Source organism: Gopherus evgoodei, chromosome 11, assembly GCF_007399415.2.
Source record: "Gopherus evgoodei ecotype Sinaloan lineage chromosome 11, rGopEvg1_v1.p, whole genome shotgun sequence".
NCBI lineage: Eukaryota > Metazoa > Chordata > Testudines > Testudinidae > Gopherus > Gopherus evgoodei.
This window is the reverse complement of record NC_044332.1, coordinates 48786067-48809331: the sequence shown is the minus strand read 5'-3', so window position 1 is coordinate 48809331 and position 23265 is coordinate 48786067. Positions and strand designations below refer to the sequence as shown.

The 23265-nt window shown below is 41.7% G+C and overlaps 1 protein-coding gene across 3 annotated transcripts in view; it reads left to right on the top strand.

The window, feature by feature from the left end:
* TANC1 (tetratricopeptide repeat, ankyrin repeat and coiled-coil containing 1) overlaps positions 1 to 23265 on the top strand; it is a 195289-nt gene that overhangs the window by 97169 nt on the left and 74855 nt on the right. For 2 of the 3 annotated variants that reach the window (XM_030579279.1, XM_030579278.1), the window contains 3 exons: positions 1649 to 1779; positions 2639 to 2828; positions 19187 to 19447. In XM_030579279.1, the coding sequence (XP_030435139.1) occupies positions 1649 to 1779; positions 2639 to 2828; positions 19187 to 19447 (582 nt within the window). The remainder of the gene's footprint in view (positions 1 to 1648; positions 1780 to 2638; positions 2829 to 19186; positions 19448 to 23265) is intronic. The other variant, XM_030579280.1, reaches the window with a different exon arrangement.

Here is a 23265-nt window from a genome sequence, read left to right as displayed (position 1 = left end):
CACCCTGTTTAGATGAAAGCTACCTGTATTAGAGCTTATTGTTCTTTGGAAGACAAGACTGCACTGATTACATTCAATTATTTTAAAAGTTTTCTTTGCAGTTATAAAGTCTAGAAACTTTAAAATTTAAGGTTAGATTCTGGAGCACAATTACACAATAAGAGAGAGATTCTGCAACAGATTGTTCAGGCATTGAATGCAATATGGCACCACAAAAATGTATGTTGTTTTTGCTATATCTACAGTTGAGATTGCAAAACGGTTTCATTATTAACCTCTGTTTTTATACACATAACTTTCCAGAATACTGCTATTAAAAATTATGGGAATGGAGTCATAATCTTATATGAACGTTCACAAACAGAAGGTTTAACTATACTTGGAAATGATGTTGAATTTTATCTTGTGTTTACTAACACAATATCAAACACATTAGACCAGGGGTGGACAAACTTTTTGGCTGGAGGGCCACATCTAGGTGGGGAAATTGTATGCAGGGCTGGGACAGGGGGTTGGAGGGCAGGAGAGAGTGCGGGATATGGCAGGGGGTGCTGTGTGCAGGAAGGGGCTCAGGGCAAGAGATTGGGGCAGAGGAGGGGTGCAGGGTGTATGAAGGGGGCTTGGGGTGCAGGGAGGGGCGTGGAGAGTGGGAGTGGGCTCAGGGCAGGGGGTTGCGTTGCAGGAGGGGTGCAGGATGCAGCAGGGGGCTCAGGGCAGGGGATGCAGGGTGTGGCAGGGGGTTTAGGGCAGGGAGTTGGGGTGCAGGAGGGGTGTGGCGGGGGCTCAGGGCAGGGGGTTTTGGTGCAGGAAGGGTGTGAGGTGCAGCAGGAGGCTCAGGGCAGGGAATTGGGGTGCAGGAGAGGTTTTGGGTGCAGGCTCCAGCCTGGCGCCACTTACCTAGAGCAGCTCCAGGGTGGCAGCAGCGTGCACCAGGCCCAGGGCAGGCTTCTTGCCTGCCTGCCCTGGCCCCATGCCATGCTGTGCTGGAAGCGGCCGGCACCATGTCCCTGCAGCCCCTAGAGGGGCAGGAGGGAGGACTCTGTGCGCTGCCTTTGCCGCTCCTCCAGGTTCCTCCCCTGAAGCTCCCATTGGCCACAATTCCCTGTTCCTGGCCAGTGGGAGCTGTGGGGGGCGGTGCCTGGAGGTGATGGCAATACATGGAGCCCTCTGCGCCACCTCCTCCCCCCCCCCAAACAAACAAACAACCCCCACCCCCACACACACCAGAGGCTGCAGGGATGTGGTGCCGGCCACTTCAGAGAGCAATGCAGGCCTCGCGGTGCCTTGGGCAGGATGGAGTTTGCCCACCCCTGCATTAGACAGTAGACATAAACTGTTGTGTTTAAAATGCTCTCAGCTAGTTGAGGATAACACTAGGTTATTGATTACTGAACATATCTTACAAGTCAGACAAAAATGCAAATGAACCTAAGACAAATCTACCTTTTAAAGCTTATTAGGTAAAAAAGTAAGACGTTTGTCTACTGCACCTATTACATTCAATTAACTAAAACCTTGCAGATAGAAAAATCAGTGCTGAGATTTGATTGCAGTCTCAATTATTTATTTATTTTTTTACCTCTAGCAACAGTTTCCAAGTATAATATTGTAATTCTTCATCAAAGTTCAATCTTTTATTTTGGTACAGAAGGAAAGTCTGATAAAGAATCAAACTGTTCACCTGCAGCACAAGAACTGATGACAAGATTGGGATTTTTACTGGGAGAAGGGATCCCAACCTCTGGACACATAACTGTAGAAGAAAAAAATGAAACCATGGTATGATAAAAGAACATACCTTAACACTCATTCTAATTCTGAGATAAGAACCATTTTCCTAAGAGTTAATTGCAGTCATTTGATATTTAACAAAACACTTTTGACTGTATTCATAAAAGCGCATGTCATGGAACTTGTAAATGAATCAGAACTGTAGAGGCTTTTTAATTGTGAAATGATCTCAATTCCTTCCCCTAAGAATAAAGGGCAGTGAGATTTTTAACAATTATTGGCTTATACAATCAATTTTAGAACGATTTGTTAGGGGAAAATGTTAGTAATGGTTAAAATAGCTGATCTTGTGAGGGGCACACTTTCCCCCCTGTTGAGCCCTGTTTCACTTCTGCTCTGTGATTTCTGTGTTTGGAAGCAGCGAGGGGAGAAGAATGAGAGTCTGATGTCCTATATCTATACAAAAATGTCATGTGTTGACTGAGATCCCTCAATAGCCATCAGTCTTTATGCTTATCCCAGGCCTCCTAAATCTTATAACATCAATTTAGGTTTCAGTGGTGGTTAAGTGTGAGAAAGACGACAATCCCAGAGTTTAAATGGAGAGAATGAATAAAGCATTTGTTTTCAACAAAATGTCTAAAAGAAAGGAAATCTGTCTAGCAGCAGATTTTTCCTCGAACAATGTGTTTCTCCTTTATTTCTTCAAAATCATCACTTTTGAAAGAGTATTTCAGGAACATGCCTCTGAATCTCCCAAATCACTGAGAATAAATGTAGGAATTAAATATCCCCACAGAAGTGGGTTCTTCAGGTTTTGGCATTCTTCTATTTCATCTGAGTAATTCTAATGTTCATGAAATGATGTGCTGTCTTCTGTGCAGTAATTGTTTCATTCATGTTGTAGTGCACAGTAACCAGTCAAGGAGTCAGCCCCTGCTCTACACTAACAAGCAGCACTACGTCACCCAGCACTGATAGTCCCTGCTCAACTCTGAATAGCTGTATTGGCAAAACAGCAGCTAATAAAGGTAGTCCCTGTGGGACCATTAGCAGCCCGAGCTCCACACTGGAAAGCAAGGACAGTGGAATTATAGGTAAGTAACCAAATGCTTAGTAATGTTAATACTTAACAGGTATCTTCTCTTGTTGTTTAGAGAAGGACCAGACCACAAGATATTCTCCTGTCTAATTCTACTTAATAATTTGGCTCTAGTTCCTATGCTTGAGAGGATTTAAAAGTGCTGCTCTTTCTCTAACAGCATTGTGGTTTCAGGTGTGCATTTTCAACTTTTCCTGTTCATGTTTCTGATATCTCTTGTTTCTTTTTCTTTATACCTCTTGTTAGTTTTCTCTTCAGTTCTTTCTCTGTTTTCTGATAATTACCTCCACTTCTACCCTTCCCTTGTCTCTTTCTTCTTCTTGGCATGTGCTTCTTCGCAGTAGTGTTTTGCCATGGTGATGCCCACAGATGTTTGAAACCAGTCTGTTAGCTTCCAGCCAAAAAGTATTTAGTATTGCTGCTACAGGGATGTGGTACTGTACTGTTCATGAGCACAGTCAGATCATGCTAATTAAAAACAATGCAGGTTTTTCCAACCTTAATAGGTATGGAAGGAGGATTTGAACAGGGTGACAAGGGACAAATGAAATTCTGGTGATCCTCCACAAAATCAATAACTTTGGGCAGGATGGAATGTAGAGGCCCCACAGTTATTCACAGCATGGAAGGAGTATCTCTGTAGTGAAAGCAGCCTTCACATTAAAAGTCAAGGATTAATTTCTTTACCATTGCTAGATACCTTAATATTTAAGTAATAATATGCGTCTTAAGGGAAAATTCAAAGCTCTGGGCTGTTGTGTATTCCATCTTCTCTTTCTGTCCTCTGTCCTGAAGAGCTTAGTCTTATTTTTCTGTCTTATATGTAGGGTCCTACCAAATTTATGGTCCATTTTGGTCAATTTCACGGTCACAGGATTTAAAAAATAATAAATTTCATGATTTCAGCTATTTAAATCTGAAATTTTATGGTGGTGTAATTGTAGGTGTCCTGACCCAAAAAGGAGTTGTGGAGGGGTTGCAAGGTTATTTTAGGGGGGGTTGCGGTACTGCTACCCTTATTGATGCACGCATTGGCGCTGCCTTCAGAGCTGGAAAACTGAGACTGGAGGCTGCTCGCCAGGAGCCCAGCTCTGGAAGTAGAGCCACCGCCAGCAGCAGCAGCACAGAAGGAAGGATGGCATGGTAAGGTATTGCCACCCTTACTTCTGCACTGCTGCCTCCAGAGCTGGGCCCTCAATCAGAAGCCACCACTCTCTGGCTGCCCATCTCTGAAGGCAGCCCAGAAGTAAGGGTGGCAATATGATGATCCCCCCCCCCATCTCCCCAAAATAACCATTCAACACCCCCTCTCCCCCCCCCCCGCAACTCCCTTTTGGTTCAGAACCCCCAATTTGAGAAATGCAGGTCTCCACCATGAAATCGGTATAGTATAGGGTAAACGCACACAAAAGACACCATTTCATGGTCTGTGGTGTGTTTTTCATGGCCATGAATTTGGTAGGGCCCTACTTATATAGCACTGAGCATGCTGATGCTTGACAGAAACATCTAATACAAAGAGTCTTGAGAAATATTTGTAATGATTTCAGTACCTCCATTAGAGAACTGGCTGGTGAATCCCTGAGTGCAGGCTGCTGTCTTAGTGTTACTTACCAGCAGGGGTTTGTTTCTTATGTTAGTTAGTAGTTAAACCATCTGTGAATTCATTAACTAATTAAGCCTTTTTAAAATTATTAATTTCTGTCATGACTGTTAACTTTACCTACAATAAGAAAACAAACATAAAATATCCCCTTAACTTGAAGCTACAAGGCTTTCCCTGTTCCAGTGCCTTCTAACTGGAAAAGTGACCTTTCAGTTCTACTTAAAATCAGTCAGTTGTCAAAATGGCAGCTTCTTCTTTGACTTGTATAAGGCACTAAACATTTTTAGTAATCTCTGTATATAGAGATTAGAATATAAAGATTAGAAAATTTTGTTATAATGAAGGTGTGATGCTGGCAGGTGCCAGGCTAATTCACTTGTGTATACGTTCCTCAGAGTAATTGTTAAATGTATAGGAGTGTATTTGGTGTTTTAAACTTCTTGAAAACTAGCGGGATGTTACATTGTTTTCATTTATCTGTATACTGTTATGATGTAGTAGCAAACATTTACATTGTGTGTACCCTTGTAACTTAATAATTCATCAAAGCATCAAACAAGAAAAGTGTTGAGGAATGCAGATGAAGAACTTTAACAGAAAATTGCTAATTTCAAGGCAAGTGGTCAGGTGGTCAAAGACTCAAAATGCATCCTCACTCTCATCATCAAAGGAAAAGCCCATATGGGTAGTGGCCCTGTCAGCTTGTTTTCTGTGAGAAGAAGCTGTAAATATGGATTCAGGGAAAGATCTTGCATCTCTGGACTGTTTGGACCCTTAGAGGGAAGGGTACCAGATGCAAAGCAGGAATTTCCCAGAAACAGTCTGGGAACCCTGAAAAGACTTTTGAGAAACTGGCAGTTTATTACATCACTGCCACTATTTGGAATTACAAAGTGTGACTCACCTGTGCATATGTTTTACCTGCTTTAACCACTCAATAATGCTAATTACTTTTATTAGCTAATAAACTTTTAGTTTACTATAGATTTGGCTACCGGTGTTGTCTTTGGAGTAAGATCTAGAGTACCAATTGATCTGGGATAAGTGACTGGATTCTTGGGACTGGGAGCAACCTGATGTGTGATTTTTGGCTTACGTGACCTTTTATCACAAAGTCTAGTTTTCTGGGTGGCAAGATAGACTGGAGAGTCTAAGCAGACTGTGACTCTATGATAAAACTGGTATAATGATCAAGAAGTTAACATTTGTTACTAGCTTCATGAAATCTAATTCTAGAACACACCCCCACTTTGGGATATCTGCCCTGTTTTCTGACAGTCTGCCCTGAGGTAGACACTCACAGTCATGAGCCACTCCAGACAGCATGACAGATTGGTCTAGTCGTAACAAGATTCACATGCCACAGGTCAGTTAATCTTAAAGATCATAACCCAATGCTGTTAAAAGTTAAAACTCTCAATATCAAATTTAAAGGGTTAAAGTTTAGTTACAATGAGTGGATCACAGTGATATTAGGGTCTTGACGCACAAGACTTTTTGAAAAAATTATATAAAAATAGGGGACTATCCCATAAAAAGAGACTCAGATCAGGAATTGAAAGCTTTGCTCATAGACTTTGACCAGAGAGCAGAGTCTGAGCATCCCCATACTCTAGATGCCACAGAGACCGCTGCAGCAAAACTGGTTTGGCTAAAGCACCTGGAAACCAAGAAAGAACATAAGCATGAAATAAGGATGAGGGAACTCTGGATCAAAGAGACAATAGAAACGGAGGAAGCTGAGGAGAGAGCCTACTAAAGATGCAAAGCTGATGCTGACATTGAGATGGAAGCCCACCAAAGAGACATGGAGCAGCTAGCAGCTGAGAACGAAGCGCATGCCCTACATTTCAAAGTTCTGGAGCAACAAAAGGAGCAGCCTCAGACTGTGAGTACATTCCCTCACAAGAGCAGGGAGTGGGAGAAAGCCTGCCTGATTTATTAAGAGACTGACTGCCTTGGGCAGTTCCTATCCACCTTCAAGAGACTGTGGGATCCATAAGATTCCAGAGGATGAATGGATACCTGTCCTCTTAACCCAGTCAACTGGGTTAAGAGGACAAGCCAGATAAGGTTTTAATTATATGGAGAAGACTGATACTAAGGTGTATAAGAAATTTTGAACAAATGTATTGAAGAGGTCCTCACCTCTAAGTCCTATTAGTTAAAGCAAATAATTTAAATATTCCAAGATCTACAGTTAGTCAGAAAGTCAGTTACCTGCAATGTAGTAAAGAGGGCTACATTCACCACCTTTTGCTGATGGAAAGAATTTCAGGCGAATGTATTCCCTCTTTCTACCGTTACGAATTTTTTGCTGATTTCCACTCTGTGATCTAGCACTGGTGGTGATAATATAGTCTTCTATAGTACATTTCACTTTGCAGTTTGACCATTCAGCTATTTTAGCATTTCATAGCAAAATGGAGGAATAATTTATTCCTCGTATCTTAGTAATCTTTTTTAGTGTGGTTTATCTCAGAGTCTCCCTGAGAACATGTTGTCTTAAGATAGTTAGCAGAATTGTTGTCCAGTCCCTTATCGTGTCTAGTGACATGCGTATCTTGGAAGAGAAGTTTTCTATTTGCTGTCACACAAGTTAGAAGAAGGAAAAGAATACATTAATAATGGTATTCTCCCTTTCTCTGACTTTTTCAGCATTCTGCCTTCTTCTACCTTGGAGATAGGTCAACTTTGAAATAAATCTGGGGCTCACAATTTCTCAAAACAAAGCACCTGCAACTGATAAGAGGGAAAGTCCATTGGGACCCTTAAATATTACTTACTGTAAATATTAAGTGGATGTTTTTTACTTTTTCCTTTAGAAAATTATATGAACTTGTTTCGCAACTGAAAACTCTCAACATGTTAGTAGAGGTCACTGTTAGCTGGAAGTTTAATTGATTAAGTTTTAAGATATGCCTGTGAGGTAAAGTAGGTAAGTACTTTACCCTGTTACCTATATGTCTAGAAAAAGGCTAATGTAGTGCCCATCTTTAAAAAAAAGGAAGAAGGAGGCTGTGGGGAACTACAGACCAGTCAACTTTACCTCAGTTCCTGGAAAAATAATGGAGCAGGTACTCAAGGAATCAATTCTGATGCAGTTAGAGGAGAGGAAAATGATCAGGAACAGTCAGCATGGATTCACCAAGGGCAGGTCATGCCTGACTAACCTAATTGCCTTCTATGATGAGATAACTGGCTCTGTAGATGAGGGGAAAGAAGTGGACATGTTATTCCTTGACTTTAGCAAAGCTTTTGTTATGGTCTCCCACAGTATTCTTGCCGGCAAGTTAAAGTAGCATGGGCTGGATGAATGGACTATAAGGTAGAAAGAAAGCTGGCTAGATGGTCGGGCTCTACGGGTACTGATCAATGGCTCCATGTCTAGTTGGAAGCTGGTATCAAGCGAAGTGCCCCAAGGGTCGGTCCTGGGGCTGGTTTTGTTTAATATCTTCATTAATGATCTGGAGGATGGCGTGGACTGCACTCAGCAAATTTTCAGATGACACTAAACTGGGAGGAGTGGTAGATACACTGGAGGGTAGGGATAGGATACAGAAGGACATAAACAAATTAGAGATTGAGCCAAAAGAAACCTGATGAGGTTCAACAAGGACAAGTGCAGAGTCCTGCACTTAGGGCGGAAGAGTCTCATGCACTGCTACAGACTAGCAACGGAATGGCTAGGCAGCAGTGCTGCAGAAAAGGACCTCAGGGTTACAGTGGACGAGAAGCTGGATATGAGTCGACAGTGTGCCCTTGTTGCCAAGAAGGCTAACGGCATTTTGGGCTGTATAAATAGCGGCATTGCCAGCAGATCAAGGAATGTGATTATTCCCCTCCATTCGACATCGATGAGGCCTCATCTGGAGTACTGTGTCCAGTTTTGGGCCCCACACTACAAGAAGGATGTGGAAAAATTGGAAAGAGTCCAGCGGAGGGCAACAAAAATGATTAGGGGACTGGAGCACGTGATTTATGAGGAGAGGCTGAAGGAACTGGGATTATTTAGTCTGCAGAAGAGAAGAATGAGTGGGGATTTGATAGCTGCTTTCAACCACCTGAACGGGGTTCCCAAGAGGATGGATCTAGACTGTTCTCAGTGGTACCAGATGACAGAACAAGGAATAATGGTCTCAAGTTGCAGTGGGGGAGGTTTAGGTTGGATATTAGGAAAAACGTTTTCACTGGGAGCGTGGTGAATACTGGAATGGGTTACCTAGGGAGGTGGTGGAATCTCCTCCTTTAGAGGTTTTTAAGGTCAGGCTTGACAAATCCCTGGCTGGGATGATTTAATTGGGAATTTGGTCCTGCTTTGAGCAGGGGGTTGGATTAGAGGACCTCCTGGGGTCCCTTCCAACCCTGATATTCTATGATTCTATCTGTTAAACTGAATCAGAGAGGTTGTCACTAGCCTAAGGTCATACATCAAGTCATTAACAGAGCTGAGGGTATGACCCAAAGTCTTAGGGTTTGTCCATAATTAAAAGTTTTGCCATCTTAACTATACTAGTGTAGCTAGAGCAGCAAAACAAAAACAGAACAAAAAAACCCAACCCCCCCATACTGTGCAGGCAGTTTTGTCAATATAAAAATGCTTATAGCAATATACCTAGTTCAGGATATGATGTAAGCTACACCAGTATAAGGCATCTTTATACTGTTGTATCTATTTTGGTTTAAAACCAAAAAAACCCACACCTCCCGACTTGATAAAGCTTGACTGGTAAAACAGTTAAGTGTTGACCAAGTCTTGGGTTCTTCTGGTAGACACTCCTTGCCAAACTCTGAAAATTTTTATGGCTTCTGTAAGATAGTGGTAAATAACCAGTTGCTAAAAAGTTAGTCATTTTGACTTTAAATTTTCAAATAAATGATTGCACTGCTCACTGAATGCTCAGCATTTTCGATGTATTTTGTTGAAAACAAAATTGATTTTGCCAATTGTTTAAGGCTATGCGCTATATTAATTCACTGATAATTTAAGTGCTATTTAAGTTAATGAGAGTGACATTCTTTTGAGGGCAAAATTTGGCCCTAACAATGGACTTAAAGTACACTAATTTTGTGCCAGCATGAGCTCTTAATGCCCCCCCCCTCAATAACAAAAAGTCTAGATCTTAGAAAACCAGACAACTGCTCACTCTGGCAACTGAGATGGGGGTTTCTCCTCTCAACTCACATTTCATGCCTTGGCATAATTTCCTTTCTTTTAAGAGGAGCCTCTTCCAGTTATAACTCATTTCTTTAAAGCAATTGTTTCTTCTTTGAGTTAGGGAACACACCTCAAATGGAAGTGTTGAGACTACTTCCTATAACATTTTAAAGAGATATTATAGAGTTCTATTTAAGTCTCTTATGGATTCCACTATAATTAAAATTTATGCTGTCAAAATTAACTTAATTATACCCTCACCTACATCATTTTTTTCTGTTTATTGTTGCAGCTTTGCAGTTATTTGCTGGAAAAATGGGGTTCTCCTTTCTTGCTTGTAACATACTTTTTGCATTGCAGTATTCCTACATACATCTCTGCAATCTAGTAGTAGTCTGTGTGCATACTGTATGTGTGCAGCTTTAGTTTGAAATAGTTGAGCACTTACAATACAATATGTGCTCAGTGTTGCGTATAATATAAACGTTAACTCAAACTAGGTTCTTTTTAGTTTGCACCAGTGATGAGAGGTCTTGTTGAATAATTAAATATGGGTTTGGGAGTGGAGTGGAGGGGGAAGAGCAGCGTTAGAATTTAGTAACAGCATGAAATGATCCAGTTGAAGTGTTGAAAGGGGTATAGGAGGAAATTGGAGCAGACATAGGCAGGGCAGTATTGTATAGTGTCTTGAATTTTGTGTGTGTGGTTCCTGACCCTGAGACCCTCATAGAAATGATTTTGCTACAGTTCATGATGGACATATTCTACTGAGCTTAATGATTGATTGATTTAAAATCTAGCCTTCCATCTCTCACATCTTCTCCCAAATCCATGGAAAACAAATTCCTTAGGAATCCATTTGGAGACTGTTTAAGATCTGTATGGCCCAGACCTGCTCCATAGATGAAGTAGGCAGAAAAATGGGGAGTGTAAATTACTCCTCCAAAAAATTCTTAATCTCCATTACCAGCCTATGCATATGTGTGGAAAGATATTATTAAGACACCTTTGACACATAAACTTTATTTTGGTTTTGTATAAAAAATGTGTATAGTTGTGCATTCAGATTGGTTAATGGCATTAAATGTACATTTTGAATAGAGTTTAGCAAGTATATCTTTTGTAACATTTTCAGCACAGTTCACCCAACCATGAAAATAGCTTGTTCTTCCATGCTGCTTAAGAAGGCTTCCATTGTATTTCCATTCCCACTTGGTTATTCTGGGCCAGCAGGCCCTTTGATGGGAAAGCTTCCCTCTCCTCCCCCTACTGCTGTCTCAAGCTTCTTTTAGTCTTCTAATGCTTTACTGACATCGTCTCTGCTTCCATTGAGTTTGACATAATGGAAGTGGAGACAGGTTTTCATTTTTAGCAGTGAGCTAAATAGGAGAAAAGCCTGGGCGACTTACCAAAACATAAGCTTTCCTGGAAACAGCCTACCCTTTCAGTATGGAAGGCTTGAGTGGAGCTCTTCCCTGGCTTTATTTTTTAAATCCAAGGGGAATCTTCATTTATAATACAGTATTTCAGAAAGGGCCAAGTTGTTCAGACACAAGAAAAAAAATGCAATAACTCTGTCATACAGAAGTATGAAGAGGGATGAGGATTACTGAATGCTTTATAAAAGCCTTAGCTTTGACAGTCCATAATTGTTGTGCCAAATTGGTGGTATTTCTTTAAATAAGGTCCTATTTTAAAATGTCACTTACAAATCAATTTAAATGTAATACCCAAGCCTGGTTTACACCTAAAATGTAGGACAACCTAGCTCAGTTTCTCAGGGCTGGGAAGAGTGTCACCCCCTGTGCAATGTAGTTGGGTCAACTTAGTTGTGTTGTCTTAATTACCATCTCTAGAGAAACTGATTTACCTTATACACAGCATGAGTTATGAACATCATCTAATATTTTTATCTAAAGCAGAACTAATTATTTTTAAATGTACTGATTTTATAAACACTGGTTTATAAAACCACTGTTTTATAAACTGAAATTAACAAACTTTATAAGCCCTCAAGTGCATGGGTGACTAAGCTAGCAGCTTAGTTTGGTAATCAGCACACCTATACATAATCTTAAGGCTTGTCTGCACAGTGCATTAGTGCTCACCAGCGTGTTGTGTGCAGTACTTCCTGACTACATCAGCGTGCACTAGGAAACTTTTACTGTTTACCAGCAGGGTCCACACGGACAGTGCATGACACATTGGTGTACACTCGAATTTACACCCTAGCTGGTGTGCACTAACAGACCGTGTAGACAAGCCTTTGAGATCGACCTAAGTGCACTTGCTTTGGTAGTTGCGCAGTCCATGGAGGCTCTGTGAGGCTCCTGTGTTACATAGTCTGAGGAATCACTTCTTTCTTACCTACCATTACCCCCACTCTCTTGGATGAGGAGACACAGTACCAGTTTTAGTCTTGCATTGATGCTTACATGATTCCTAATCTCATTTATCCTCTATGGAGATGGAGAGACTAGGATCTGAAATTGGGAGCAAGAGTGCTCATGCATAGAAAGGGAACAGTGTATTTGCACGGTTTTATGGTGGCCTTTGCATTACCGTACAAACCTATTTTCTGACTCGGGTGCCCCACTCTAGAGCCACTATAAATCTCCTTTTTGGGCATATACACCCCAGAAGATCCCAAAAATCGTGAGGTTGGGTGAGACAACAAATTCAGATACACACATTTTTGGGCTAACCCTGTTCCTCTTCTCCTTACCCCTTCTTTGTTCTTTTCTAATGATCCTGTCACCCCCTTCCCCTTTTTTTTATCCTCCATCTTTTATTACTTGAGTTAGACTGGTAGTTTTAGAGGAAATCTTTCTCTGAGAAAAATCTTAAGGATTAAAAATGCCTTGGACTACATAACCCTAGTGTGTCTTTAGCTGGTGCCTGAGTTTATAACAGTGTTTCATTTTCTTTCCTGTTTAAGTTTAAAAAAAAATTACCAAACTTTTTTAAATGAAGCAATTATGACTGTTTGCTTTTTCTTCGTTATTTGTTCTAGATGTTTCAATATAGTTTTGAATTCTTAGATTATGTATTAGATGGAAATGCTGTTGAAGTTAGTTGTAAATTTAGAAACGTCATGTGTCTAAAACATATTGCATGTCCCTGGTTTTCGTCAGCTGTTAAATAACACTTGAATAAATATTATGAAACGTAGATGGAGTTTCAAATAAAATTTTATTTCACTTTGATTATAAAATATATCCTACTTTGCAGTTATATCAGGCTTTTCATCAAAAGACATATTAGTGTTTTCCCAAATACTAATTTAACAAAATAAGCTTTGTGACACATTTTGAGGCAAGAAAGAAAACAGTGCACAGCACAGCAATACTAGAGAACAAGTTAGGATATGAAGTGAAGAATATCATATCTAGCTAAAAATTTAGGGAGAATCCAGGAAAATGAACTGTAATTACTAGAGGCGGAATTTGGCAAAGATGCTGAAGTTTAATACCTCTGTTTTTTCAAGTATTATTATGAGATCCGTAATAACGACTAGTGATCAGGAGTTGACTTCGCTAGTATTGTCCAAATGACAGCCCCTGCAGCAGTACAGTGCACACTAGCACCATACTGGGCACTGATTCATTATTGATTTGACCATTCAGTACAATAGGAGTTACCCTTTTCTCTGTCACCACATCTAGAAACACTAGTATGTTCTTTGGTTCATGGAAGAAGCCTAGTCTGGGTCTATCATGATTTTTTTATGACGCCTGATAGGGTCACAACACACAGTGCAGTGGCATAGGAACCAGCAAATAGCAAAAACAAGAGTTTGAGTGGAAATCTGTTGGAAGAGAAAAAAGGCAGTGAGAATTTAGGAGGGAAGACTGTGACAGCTACAGAGACAGTAGTGATGGTGACCCGAGGAATGGAAGAGACCATGAAGATGACCAGATGTAGAAGCTGTGCAATGTACATTCTGGAGAGGGTACTTGAAAAGTGTGTCATTTGTATGAATTGCCCCCTGATTGATCTGGTAGAAGAGAAGATCTGAAGTTTGGAGATACAGCTAAAAATTATGGTTGAGTTTGAAAGGGGATTTGAGCAGATGATGGAGGGAAGGAGAGAGGTGACTAAAGGGAAACCTCAAGACTTGAAAATGCATGATGGACCGGAGAATTATAAGGGTACACTGCTGGATGAAGAAAGTGGCCAGTGGAAGGGTGTAACTTCCAGACTAAGAGAGAGGAAAAAGCGAAGGAGAAATAGAACTGAGTAACAGGTTCACTGAGTTGGAAAATGAAGGGGAGAGGCAGGCAGAAACCAAAGATAGTTAGGCAAATAAGATGAGAAGAGCAGCGAGTCCTTCAAGAAGAGGGAAAGAGGCAATAGAAATAGCCAGAGTTTGGAGCCACAGGAGGATAGAGGATGACTTGCAGAAGATTGCAAGTGAGAACAAAAGACCAGAAGACTTGCAACCAGAGAAAAAACAGAAGGGGGAAGACTGGAGAATCTCGCCAACACCAGGAAGAGACAGATCTATGTGATTGGGGATTCCCTACTAAGAAGAACAGACAGAACTGTCACCAGGGCTAATTTGGAGAAGAGAAGTGGTGCTCTCTGTTGGGAGAGATGTGGGATGTGGACCTGAGGCTGAAGAGAATCCTAATGGGAATAGGAAAGAATCCATGGATTGTCCTTCATGTCGAACAAATGATACTGCTAGTTTCTCATTGAAATGCATCAAGGAAGACTACAGCAGGCTGGGGAAGATGCTTGAAGAAATGAAGGCTTAGTGATCTTCAGTGGGAACCTGTCCCTAAAGGAGGAGACAAATGTAAGACAAATTTATGATGATCAACAGATGGGTCAGGCAGTGGTGTTATAAGGAGGGTTTTGGGATGTTCAACCACTGGGAGGCATTTATGGATAGAGAATTGTTATCATGGGATGGACTCCAGCTGAGTAGAGAGGAAAATAGACTTCTGGGATGGAGGTTGGTGCAGCTAATTAAAAGAGCTTTTAATGAGGAATTCAGGGAAGGCAGTTGGGAGATGCTTATGTAATTTGCATGCCTGACTCTAATATTTAGTGGGAGGAAAATCAAGAAGGAGAGGATACAGCAATGGAGAAAAGAGCAGCAGAAGGTCAGGAAATGGACAGTGAGAGGAAAGATACTGTCAGTGGTACTGGCACTAATGGTCGGGATACTGGCAGTAAAATGACTGTACATAATTGAGCGAAGAATCTTGGTGAAGCCAAGTAGAAACAACTAAGATGTCATCTGTACACCAATGCAAGGAGCCTGAGTAACAAAATAGAGGAAGTAGAACTACTGGTGCAGGAAGTGAAATTATATATATTATAGGGATAACAAAACATGATGGAGTAGTAGTCATGCCTGGAATGCAGGTATTGAAGGGTATGCACTGTTCAGGAAAGACAGAAATAAAAGGTAAATGTGGTAGAGTAGCACTGTATATAAATGATGAGGTAGACTGTAAAGAAATTAGAAGTGATGAAATAGATTAAATGGAATCACTTTGGGAAAGAACGGTAACAGATGCTCCACTGGGATAGTGTTTGCGATCTGTGTCAGAAGTCTGGGATCTGATTTGGATATGTATGGGACCTCTTTAATATTTTTAATTAAATAAATACTTCTGGAAATTGTGTGATTATGGGATGTAGGTTGGAGGATAAGTGGTACTAATAATAGTAGGGCCCAGATATTCCGGGATGTGAGAGCTGGCACATTTTTTTAATTAGTCACCGAACCAGCAAGAGGTGATTGATGCCCCATTAGACTTAGTATTGGTAAATAGCAAAAATCAAATAGAAAAACTGGTTGTAGAGGACAATATTGGCTTGAGTGACCATGAAGTTAATTCAGTTTAAACTAAATGGAAGGATAAAATAAAAATAGGTCTGCAGCTAGGATCCTTGATTTCAAAAGGACAAACTTTATAAAAATTAATGGAATTAATTATGGAAGTGGACTGAATTGAGGAACTCAAGGATCTGAATCTGTAGGAGGCTTGGAATTACTTTGTCAAAGTTGCAGAAACTATCTGAAGCCTGCATCCCAAGCAACTGGAAAAAATTCATAGGGCAGGGTTGCAGACCAAACTGGATGAACAAATATCTCAAAGAGGTTAAGAGAAAGCAGAAAGTCTGCAAGGACTGGAAGATGGCATGTATCAGCAAGGAAAGCCACTTCTTGGAGGTCAGAAATCATAGGTAAAAAGTGAGAACTGTCAAGGACCAAGCAGAGTTAGACCTTGCAAAGGAAATTACAGTCAACAGTGAAAGATTCTTTAGCCATATAAATAGAAAACAAGGAAAGAAGAAGTGGGACAACTAAGCACTGTCGGTGGGGTTGAGATTAAAGTTAATCTAGGTATGGTCCAGCCTGGACCCAGGCCCATCCTGTCCCGTCCCAACCCCAGGCATGGCCTGGGCCCAGATCTGGCATGGCTAGGGCAACCTTTTCCCACCCCTAACCCAGCCCCGGACAGGACCTGCTGAGGCCAGAGAAGGGGCTCATATCCTGCAGTCCCAGCCTCAGAGCTGTCACAGTGGGCAGAGGCACTCTTCCCCACCCCACCCCAGCCCAGGTGCTGCTGCAGGGACAGAGAGCTGTGGGGAGTCCTCTCTCCCCACGTTAGCCCTGGAGCATCCTCCTGCACCCCAAACCCCTCATTCCCAGCCCCACCCCAGAGCCCTCACCTCCACCCAGAGCCCCCTCACCCCTGTACCCAACCCTTTGCCCCAGCCCTGAGCCCCGGCCCCACCCCAGAGCCCAGACCCCCACCCAGAGCCCTCACACCCCTGCACCCTAACACTCTGCCCCAGCCCTGAGCCCCTCATCCCTGGTACAAGCTGGGGAATGTGTCAGTTGGAAGAGACAGACGAGAAAAACCTTGGTTAGTCACATAGAATCATAGAACTATAGAGTTAAAAGGGACCGCAAGGATCATCTCCTCTAACCCCCTGTCAAGTTGCAGAATTTGTCACAGGATTATCATGAGTCTCTAATGTGATATGACTGTGCAAAAGGCTAATGTAATCCTAGGACACCTCAGGTGAGATATTTCCAATAGAGATAGGGGAAATATTACCATTATGCAAGACACTGGTGAGATCTTATTATGTGCAGTTCCGATCTCCCATGTTTAAGGGGAATCAATTCAAACTGGAGCAAGTGCAGAGAAGAGCGACTAGAATGATCAGAGAAATGGCAAATCTACCTTACGAGAGGGGTGTGGGCTGTGGGAGGGAGTTGGGGTGCAGGAGTGGTCTCCAGACTGGGGTGCAGAGTGTTTGGGTGTGCGAGGGGACATGGGGTTCTGGTTCTGGGAGGGGGCTCAGAGCTGGGGCAGAGGGTTGGGGTGCAGGAGGGAGTATGAGGTGCTGTCTTTGGGAGAGGGCTCAAGGCTAGGGGTTGGGGTGTGTTCCCCAGCCAGACAGCACTTACCTCGGGCAGCTCCCGATTGGCGGTGCAGCGGGGCTGAGGCAGGCTCTCTGCCTGCTCTGGAGCCCCAAGCCGCTCCCAGAAGTGGCCAGCACACTCTGGTGGTTCGGGGAGGCAGGGGGATGTGACTCTTGCATGCTGCTCCTGCCCGCAAGCACTGCCTCCGCATCTCCCATTGGCCGCAGTTCCCTGTTCCTGGCCAATGGGAGCTGTGGGGATGGTGCTTGAATGCAGGAGCAGTGCACAGTGACAGACTTTTAAGAGCTGGAAATCTCAATCAACTGCTTGGTGACCACTGGTCTATGGTATACTTTCGTGCCATAAAAGTCTATTTTGTATGCGAAATTATTTGTTGTTGCTTTCCTGTTTTGCATTAAAAAACAGCACAAAATTATATTTGGTCCTTGGTGTTAACTGCATTCTGTACAGATTGAAATGTTTCTGAAATTGGTGAGCCAGTAATTTTGGGGTGTTTTAATCTAAATTTCATTTACAGATACATCAACATTTTTTGCACCAGGATTTTTAAAAGATGATAGGGAAATATTCCTTCAGATATCTTGAGTTGAGATCCTTCACTGTTACTTCATAATAAGCATATTGAAACAGCAGCTGTTTTTTTCATACTTGTAGTGGATTGTCAGGCTGCTTGTTTACTGAACAAAAACTGATTAGAAAAGGAAGTGGGTGGTGCAGTTTGCTATTGTATGTTTGTAGGCAGCGAAGTTATAATCTGTGGAATTGTTACAAAGCTAGCCATGGGAAAGAGATTCCAAACTTTAAAGTTTGGAATATATCAAAACCACTGTATTAAACACTTCCTCTTCTGTGAATGGGGGCAGATTATATTATTACTGTATGGACTTTTTGTTTTTGTTATTGTCACTCATTCTGTAATTTCTGATGAGCGGAGGAGCCTTAGGATAGGATAGATCGGGGTGGGCAAACTATGGACCGGGGGCCGCGTCTGCCCTTTCAGATGTTTTAATCTGGCCCTCAAGCGCCTGCCAGGGAGTGGGATCCAGGGCTTGCCCCACTCCACATGTGCTGTGACTCCATGTGGGTCCCGGAAACAGTAGCATGTCTCCCCTCCAGGAGCTAGAGCATTATTATTCTGAATTTCCTCTAACTCTAACATAAGGATTGTCCTTTTTCACTTTATGATTTCACACGTATTTCAGTATGACATATTCTGTGTTGTTAGCCTGTGAAAGAGCCATGCTAAATCCCCAGCATGCTGTTTTATATGTGCTTTGCTATAGATTGCAGCATGCCTAGGAAAGTTGTGTATATACATAAATTCACACGGTATTCACAAAAACTTATTATTTTGCAAACAAACTTATTGAAACAGCTTGTACGGAGGAGGAACTGTCTGAATATTCTGGCACACTTAGCTAGGTCAACATTTTAGCTTCCAAGCTTGGATCGACAGAAAGCAGGTCAAGAATGTGTCCTGTCCTAAAGTTTCACTGTTATTCAGAAAGTACAGAATGGTGACTTTGGCAGAACTGTCCCAGCCTGCTCTGGAGTTGAATTTACCCTTTTGTAAAAAGTATATTTTTGGAAAAGTGACTTATCAAGAATATATTTAAATTCTTGATTCTTATTTTAAAAATGCTTTCTTGGTTTATGTTCTTCCATTAGATTTTATTAGTTGGTCAAAAATTTCTTGTTTATAAAAATACTTATAGTAGTTTGTTATATTATTAAATTTAATATTCAAAGGAACTGGATAAATTATCTCCCACAAATTACGTGGATTTACAGTAGCTTCCAAACTGCCTTTTCATTATCTGTTTTATCAGACTGTTTTCCTGTAGTCATAGAGTTTAAGGCCAGAAGAGACCACCAGATCATCTAGTCTGACTTCCTGTGTCTCACAGGCCGTCAACACCATTCAGCACTGCACTCTAAACCCAGCAACCAAAATTAGACCAAAGTATAACAGCCCCCCATAAGAGGGATTGAGCAATTTGTTTTTATTGACAAGGAGCATTCTTCTAATTTAACAGAATACATTGTGTGGAATTTATTTGGATGTTACCTGTGTAAACTAAAATGCCATTTGAATAGTAAATGTATCATGCCACTGAAGTGCCACTGTAGTACTTCGTCCTCCCTAAGTTTTTAGGATTTTTGTTTCTTCAGCAACCATAACAAGTTCATCTGAAAATGATGATCGCAGCGGATCCAGTTTGGAATGGAGTAAGGATGGGAGTCTCAGGGCTGGTGTACATCAAGGAATTATTCACGATCGAAGGGCAGATAATTGTTCACCGGTTGCAGAAGAGGAGACAGTTGGGTCTGCAGAGAGTTTGTCTAAAGAGGAAGTGTGTACTGGAGATGGGCCTGTTCCCTATACACCAAATTCTAGCTCTTTAATAATGCCTCGTCCCAACTCTGTGGCAGGTAAGGAAGCACTGAACTAGAGGAGGAAGAATTTTTTTGTGATCTAATTATACAAAATGAGGTTTTGTATTCAATTTACAACATTGATAGTAAGATATTTCTTTGTAGGAAAAAGGCATTGACTGCAGTGAATTGAATACATGCTTATTACTTTAAATTGTTTTCAAGTCTGTACATCAATGTTATTGTTGAGACACTTACATTATATAGTGTCATCCATAAGAATATGTTTTTCTTACACTCTGTGGGGTTTTTAATTTGAATATGTGCTCATTTACTGGGTTTTCTAAACGTAGCATTACTATTTTAAATTGTTTCTGATGACGGAGGCTTACTTCAGTGTTGTTTTTTTACTACTTCCGTCTGTTAGCAATGCACAGTCAATACAGCTCTGGAAGAGGTGAGGTAGATTAAGTTATGGTTCGAGCATTGTTGATAGAATTAACTAAATTCCAGTTGCAGTGCCATATTTTCCCCTCACTTATACCTGTGCAAGCCCATTGACAACTTAGTGTGATACAAACTTTCCAGAAGTGGCAAGTGAAACAAATATTATGACAGTAAACTCAATTAAAACAAATGAAAACTAAAGTTTATAAAATCCAGAAAATGTGGACTGAAGGAGCCCCCCCTACATAACCAGGCTTTGACAGGAATTAATGATTTCTGGAGGGGAAAAATATTATGCTTGACTTGGAGCTGAATATAGTCAGCATTCCACAGTAAAATAAAAAAGGGAGCTGTAATTTTGAGATGTGAAATAAAAATTGCTGACTGGTATTAGGGGGTCATAGTTTAAAGTTTTAACTCTGATGTTTTCTGAGCCTTTTTCTGTAGGGAAACATTTTTTGTGGTGAGGGGGAAGTTACTTCTGTTACCACGGGGATTTCCAGTTGCAGTGCTCTTATGCAGAATATATTAGTGGTGCTGGTGTGAGCTTAAAGGTACAACAGGCCCACCACTCTATTGCTCAGTAATTTACAGTGATAACCTGTGATAAGAGTATCATGTTTTGCTGTGTTTTTAAATTTGAAGCAGCAAATAAGTGGGGCCCTACTGGAAAAACACTGGGATACATTCTTCAATTGATTTTTAAAGGAAGTGTAATGTGGCCCTATTCCAGAAAGGATGTCCAACAAACTGCAGTAAGTTGGAACTGACATTGAAAAATACACTAGTATATGGCATAGTGAACCTTATCAAGAACTCGGGATTTGTCAGCAAGGTACTGGATGGGAGTTTTTTTTGTCTTTTAGGATTATATTTTGCTTATTTATTATAACTACATTGAATGATTCAGTTGTATTGAGAAATTCAGTAACTCATTTGAAGTCCACAGAAAGCACAGTCTTGATGTGTATAATCTGACTGAGCATTTAAAATGCCTTGAAAATCATTAGTACATTAATTTTAAACAGTGAAAGCACCACTGTTAAATGAAGGATTACATTACTTCTGAATGTTATATTGTGCAGGGTCTTTCTGTTAACTCTCTCTCTCCATAGACTTTAAGATTTTCCAGTAGACTGCTGTGATTACAGAGCATAACTTTCCAGTTTTCTGCTATACTTGCTCATTAGCTTCATCCTATTCACTCAGTTAGACTTCCTGTGGAATGAAAATTTTAGTCTTAGACTGTGCAGTGGCAAAGAATCCTAATAAATTTGCATGAATTTTCCATTATCTAAAGATGAGTGAAAAAAAGCAGACTGATGCAGCAGACTCTTTTGATACTGGACCCAGTACCGAAAACTGCACCGAGTGAGCAACTGTCGAACTGCCATCAGCACCAAGGTGTCCATTGGTACCAAGAAAAGCCCCAGCACCATGGGAACCATACCCATCAGCATCATCTGTAGAGGAGATATACTCCTCATCACCATCCTTGGGGCATAGCAGCACATCACCAGCATCCCAAGCCTCGAGGAAACATTCCCCTCTTTTAGAAGAAGAAGATATCCCTCTCCCATAGCATTATTGGCAAGACCACAGAATACCAGAAGGAGTGGGATCCACAAGCACAAACCTATCAGTGTCCAGTGTTTCCCCCTAAAAACACCCTCTCCTTATCATTGGACAAGGCAATTGCCTCAGCACCAATCCTGACTCTGGATGATTTCAGGGTGTTCCAAGAGTTCCTGCAGTGGATTGCAGACACACTGGAAATTGAGACTATTCAGATAACGCAAAACTAACAAATGATTGGAAGTTCTTTGGTCTGTGAATCTTGCCAGAGCCCCTCTCCCTATCAATGAGGGATTACGAGTTCCAGCCAGAGTTTTGTGGCCACATACCACCACTGGTGAAATGTACTGAGGAGAGGTCAGATGCCACCTTCCAGGTGCAAATACATTTACTTGCACTCCAGCTCCAGATCTCAAGTAATCTCGGCCATCCAAGAGAAGTCACACTCTGGCAAGAATGCACCAAAGGAGGAAGAACCAAAATGACAGTTTGAGAGAGTCTTACTGCTCTGCCTGTCTCCTGCTGTGAGTTGCTAACTGCCAAGCTCTGCTAGCCAAATACGATTTTCTACATGGGACAGAGTGATGCCATTTGTCGTCAAGCTGTCTTATGAGACTGGAGAAGACCCTGAGGACATTGTAAAAGGAGGACAATAGTGGCAAAGATGTGCCTACATTGGATACAGCTGATACTGTGGCTAGGTCCATGGCCACCACTGGTTCTTGGCTTGGGCATTCCTCGCCAAGTGCAAGCCACAATCAAAGGTTTGCCATTTGAGGGATCAAAGCTATTTACTAAGAAAACAGAAAGTGCCTTCCACTCTCAAGAACTTTAAGGCAACCTGTAGTCCCTGGGAAACTACAGATCTCTATTGTAATGCAAAATGTATTGCCCTCAACAATATCAGCAGAGAGAGCAGACACCTTCATACCACAGGCAGCTGGACTGTCAATCAAAAAAGGAGATGAGATATGATAGAGGATGTCAATCCTCTTCAACTCCAGCCATGTGTACAGTTCTATCCACATAACAGCAAATTTGATAGCTAAGTCAATAGCTGTATCAAAATCAGTCATATGAGCACCTGTAGTAGAAGCTGCCTTGCCTCATTCCTCCAGACATGGTCGGCCATCTCCACTGACAAATTCTCACTATACCTCTCTTCCCTTCCACATCCCTCTTGAGGGACTCTTATGACAGAAGAAGAGTTTACCAATATTGGGTTCTGCCATTTGGACTCTCCACAGCACTGAGAATATTCACCGCTAACCTTTAAACTCCTACCCACCTCCATCAGAGTCACCTACTGTGGAATACCCATGAGAAGAAGAAGAAGAAAGGAGGGTTACCTGTTCCGTAACTGGCATTCTTTGAGATGTGTTGCTCAGGTGTTTTCCACATCCTGCCCTCCTTCCCCTCTGTCGGAGTTGTCTGGCAAGAAGGATCCGAGGGTGGGGGGAGTGCGCAGCTCCCCTTATAGCGTGACATCTCGAAGAACGCCAGTTACGGAACAGGTAACTGTCCTTTCTGAAACAGTCAGGACTGGCACCTGGTGCAATACCAGCATACCATCCACCAGTTCAGTCATGTTCTGTTTTCTCTCCTCTCACAATGTTGAGATGCACAAGGAACCTCATCGGCCTGATTCTGAAATGTGCCAGTTTCAGAAATTTGTAAGGCAGCCATGTGGAGTAAAGCAGCTACCCTTCATTAACGTTACGGACTTGACCTGGCAGCCAGGACAGATACAAAGTTTGGAGGAGCAGTACATACCCATCATCCAGACTGATTGCCAGTCACAAACAGTGGAATCCACATTGAAACCTACTCAGAGAAGAAAATAAGGTTATTTA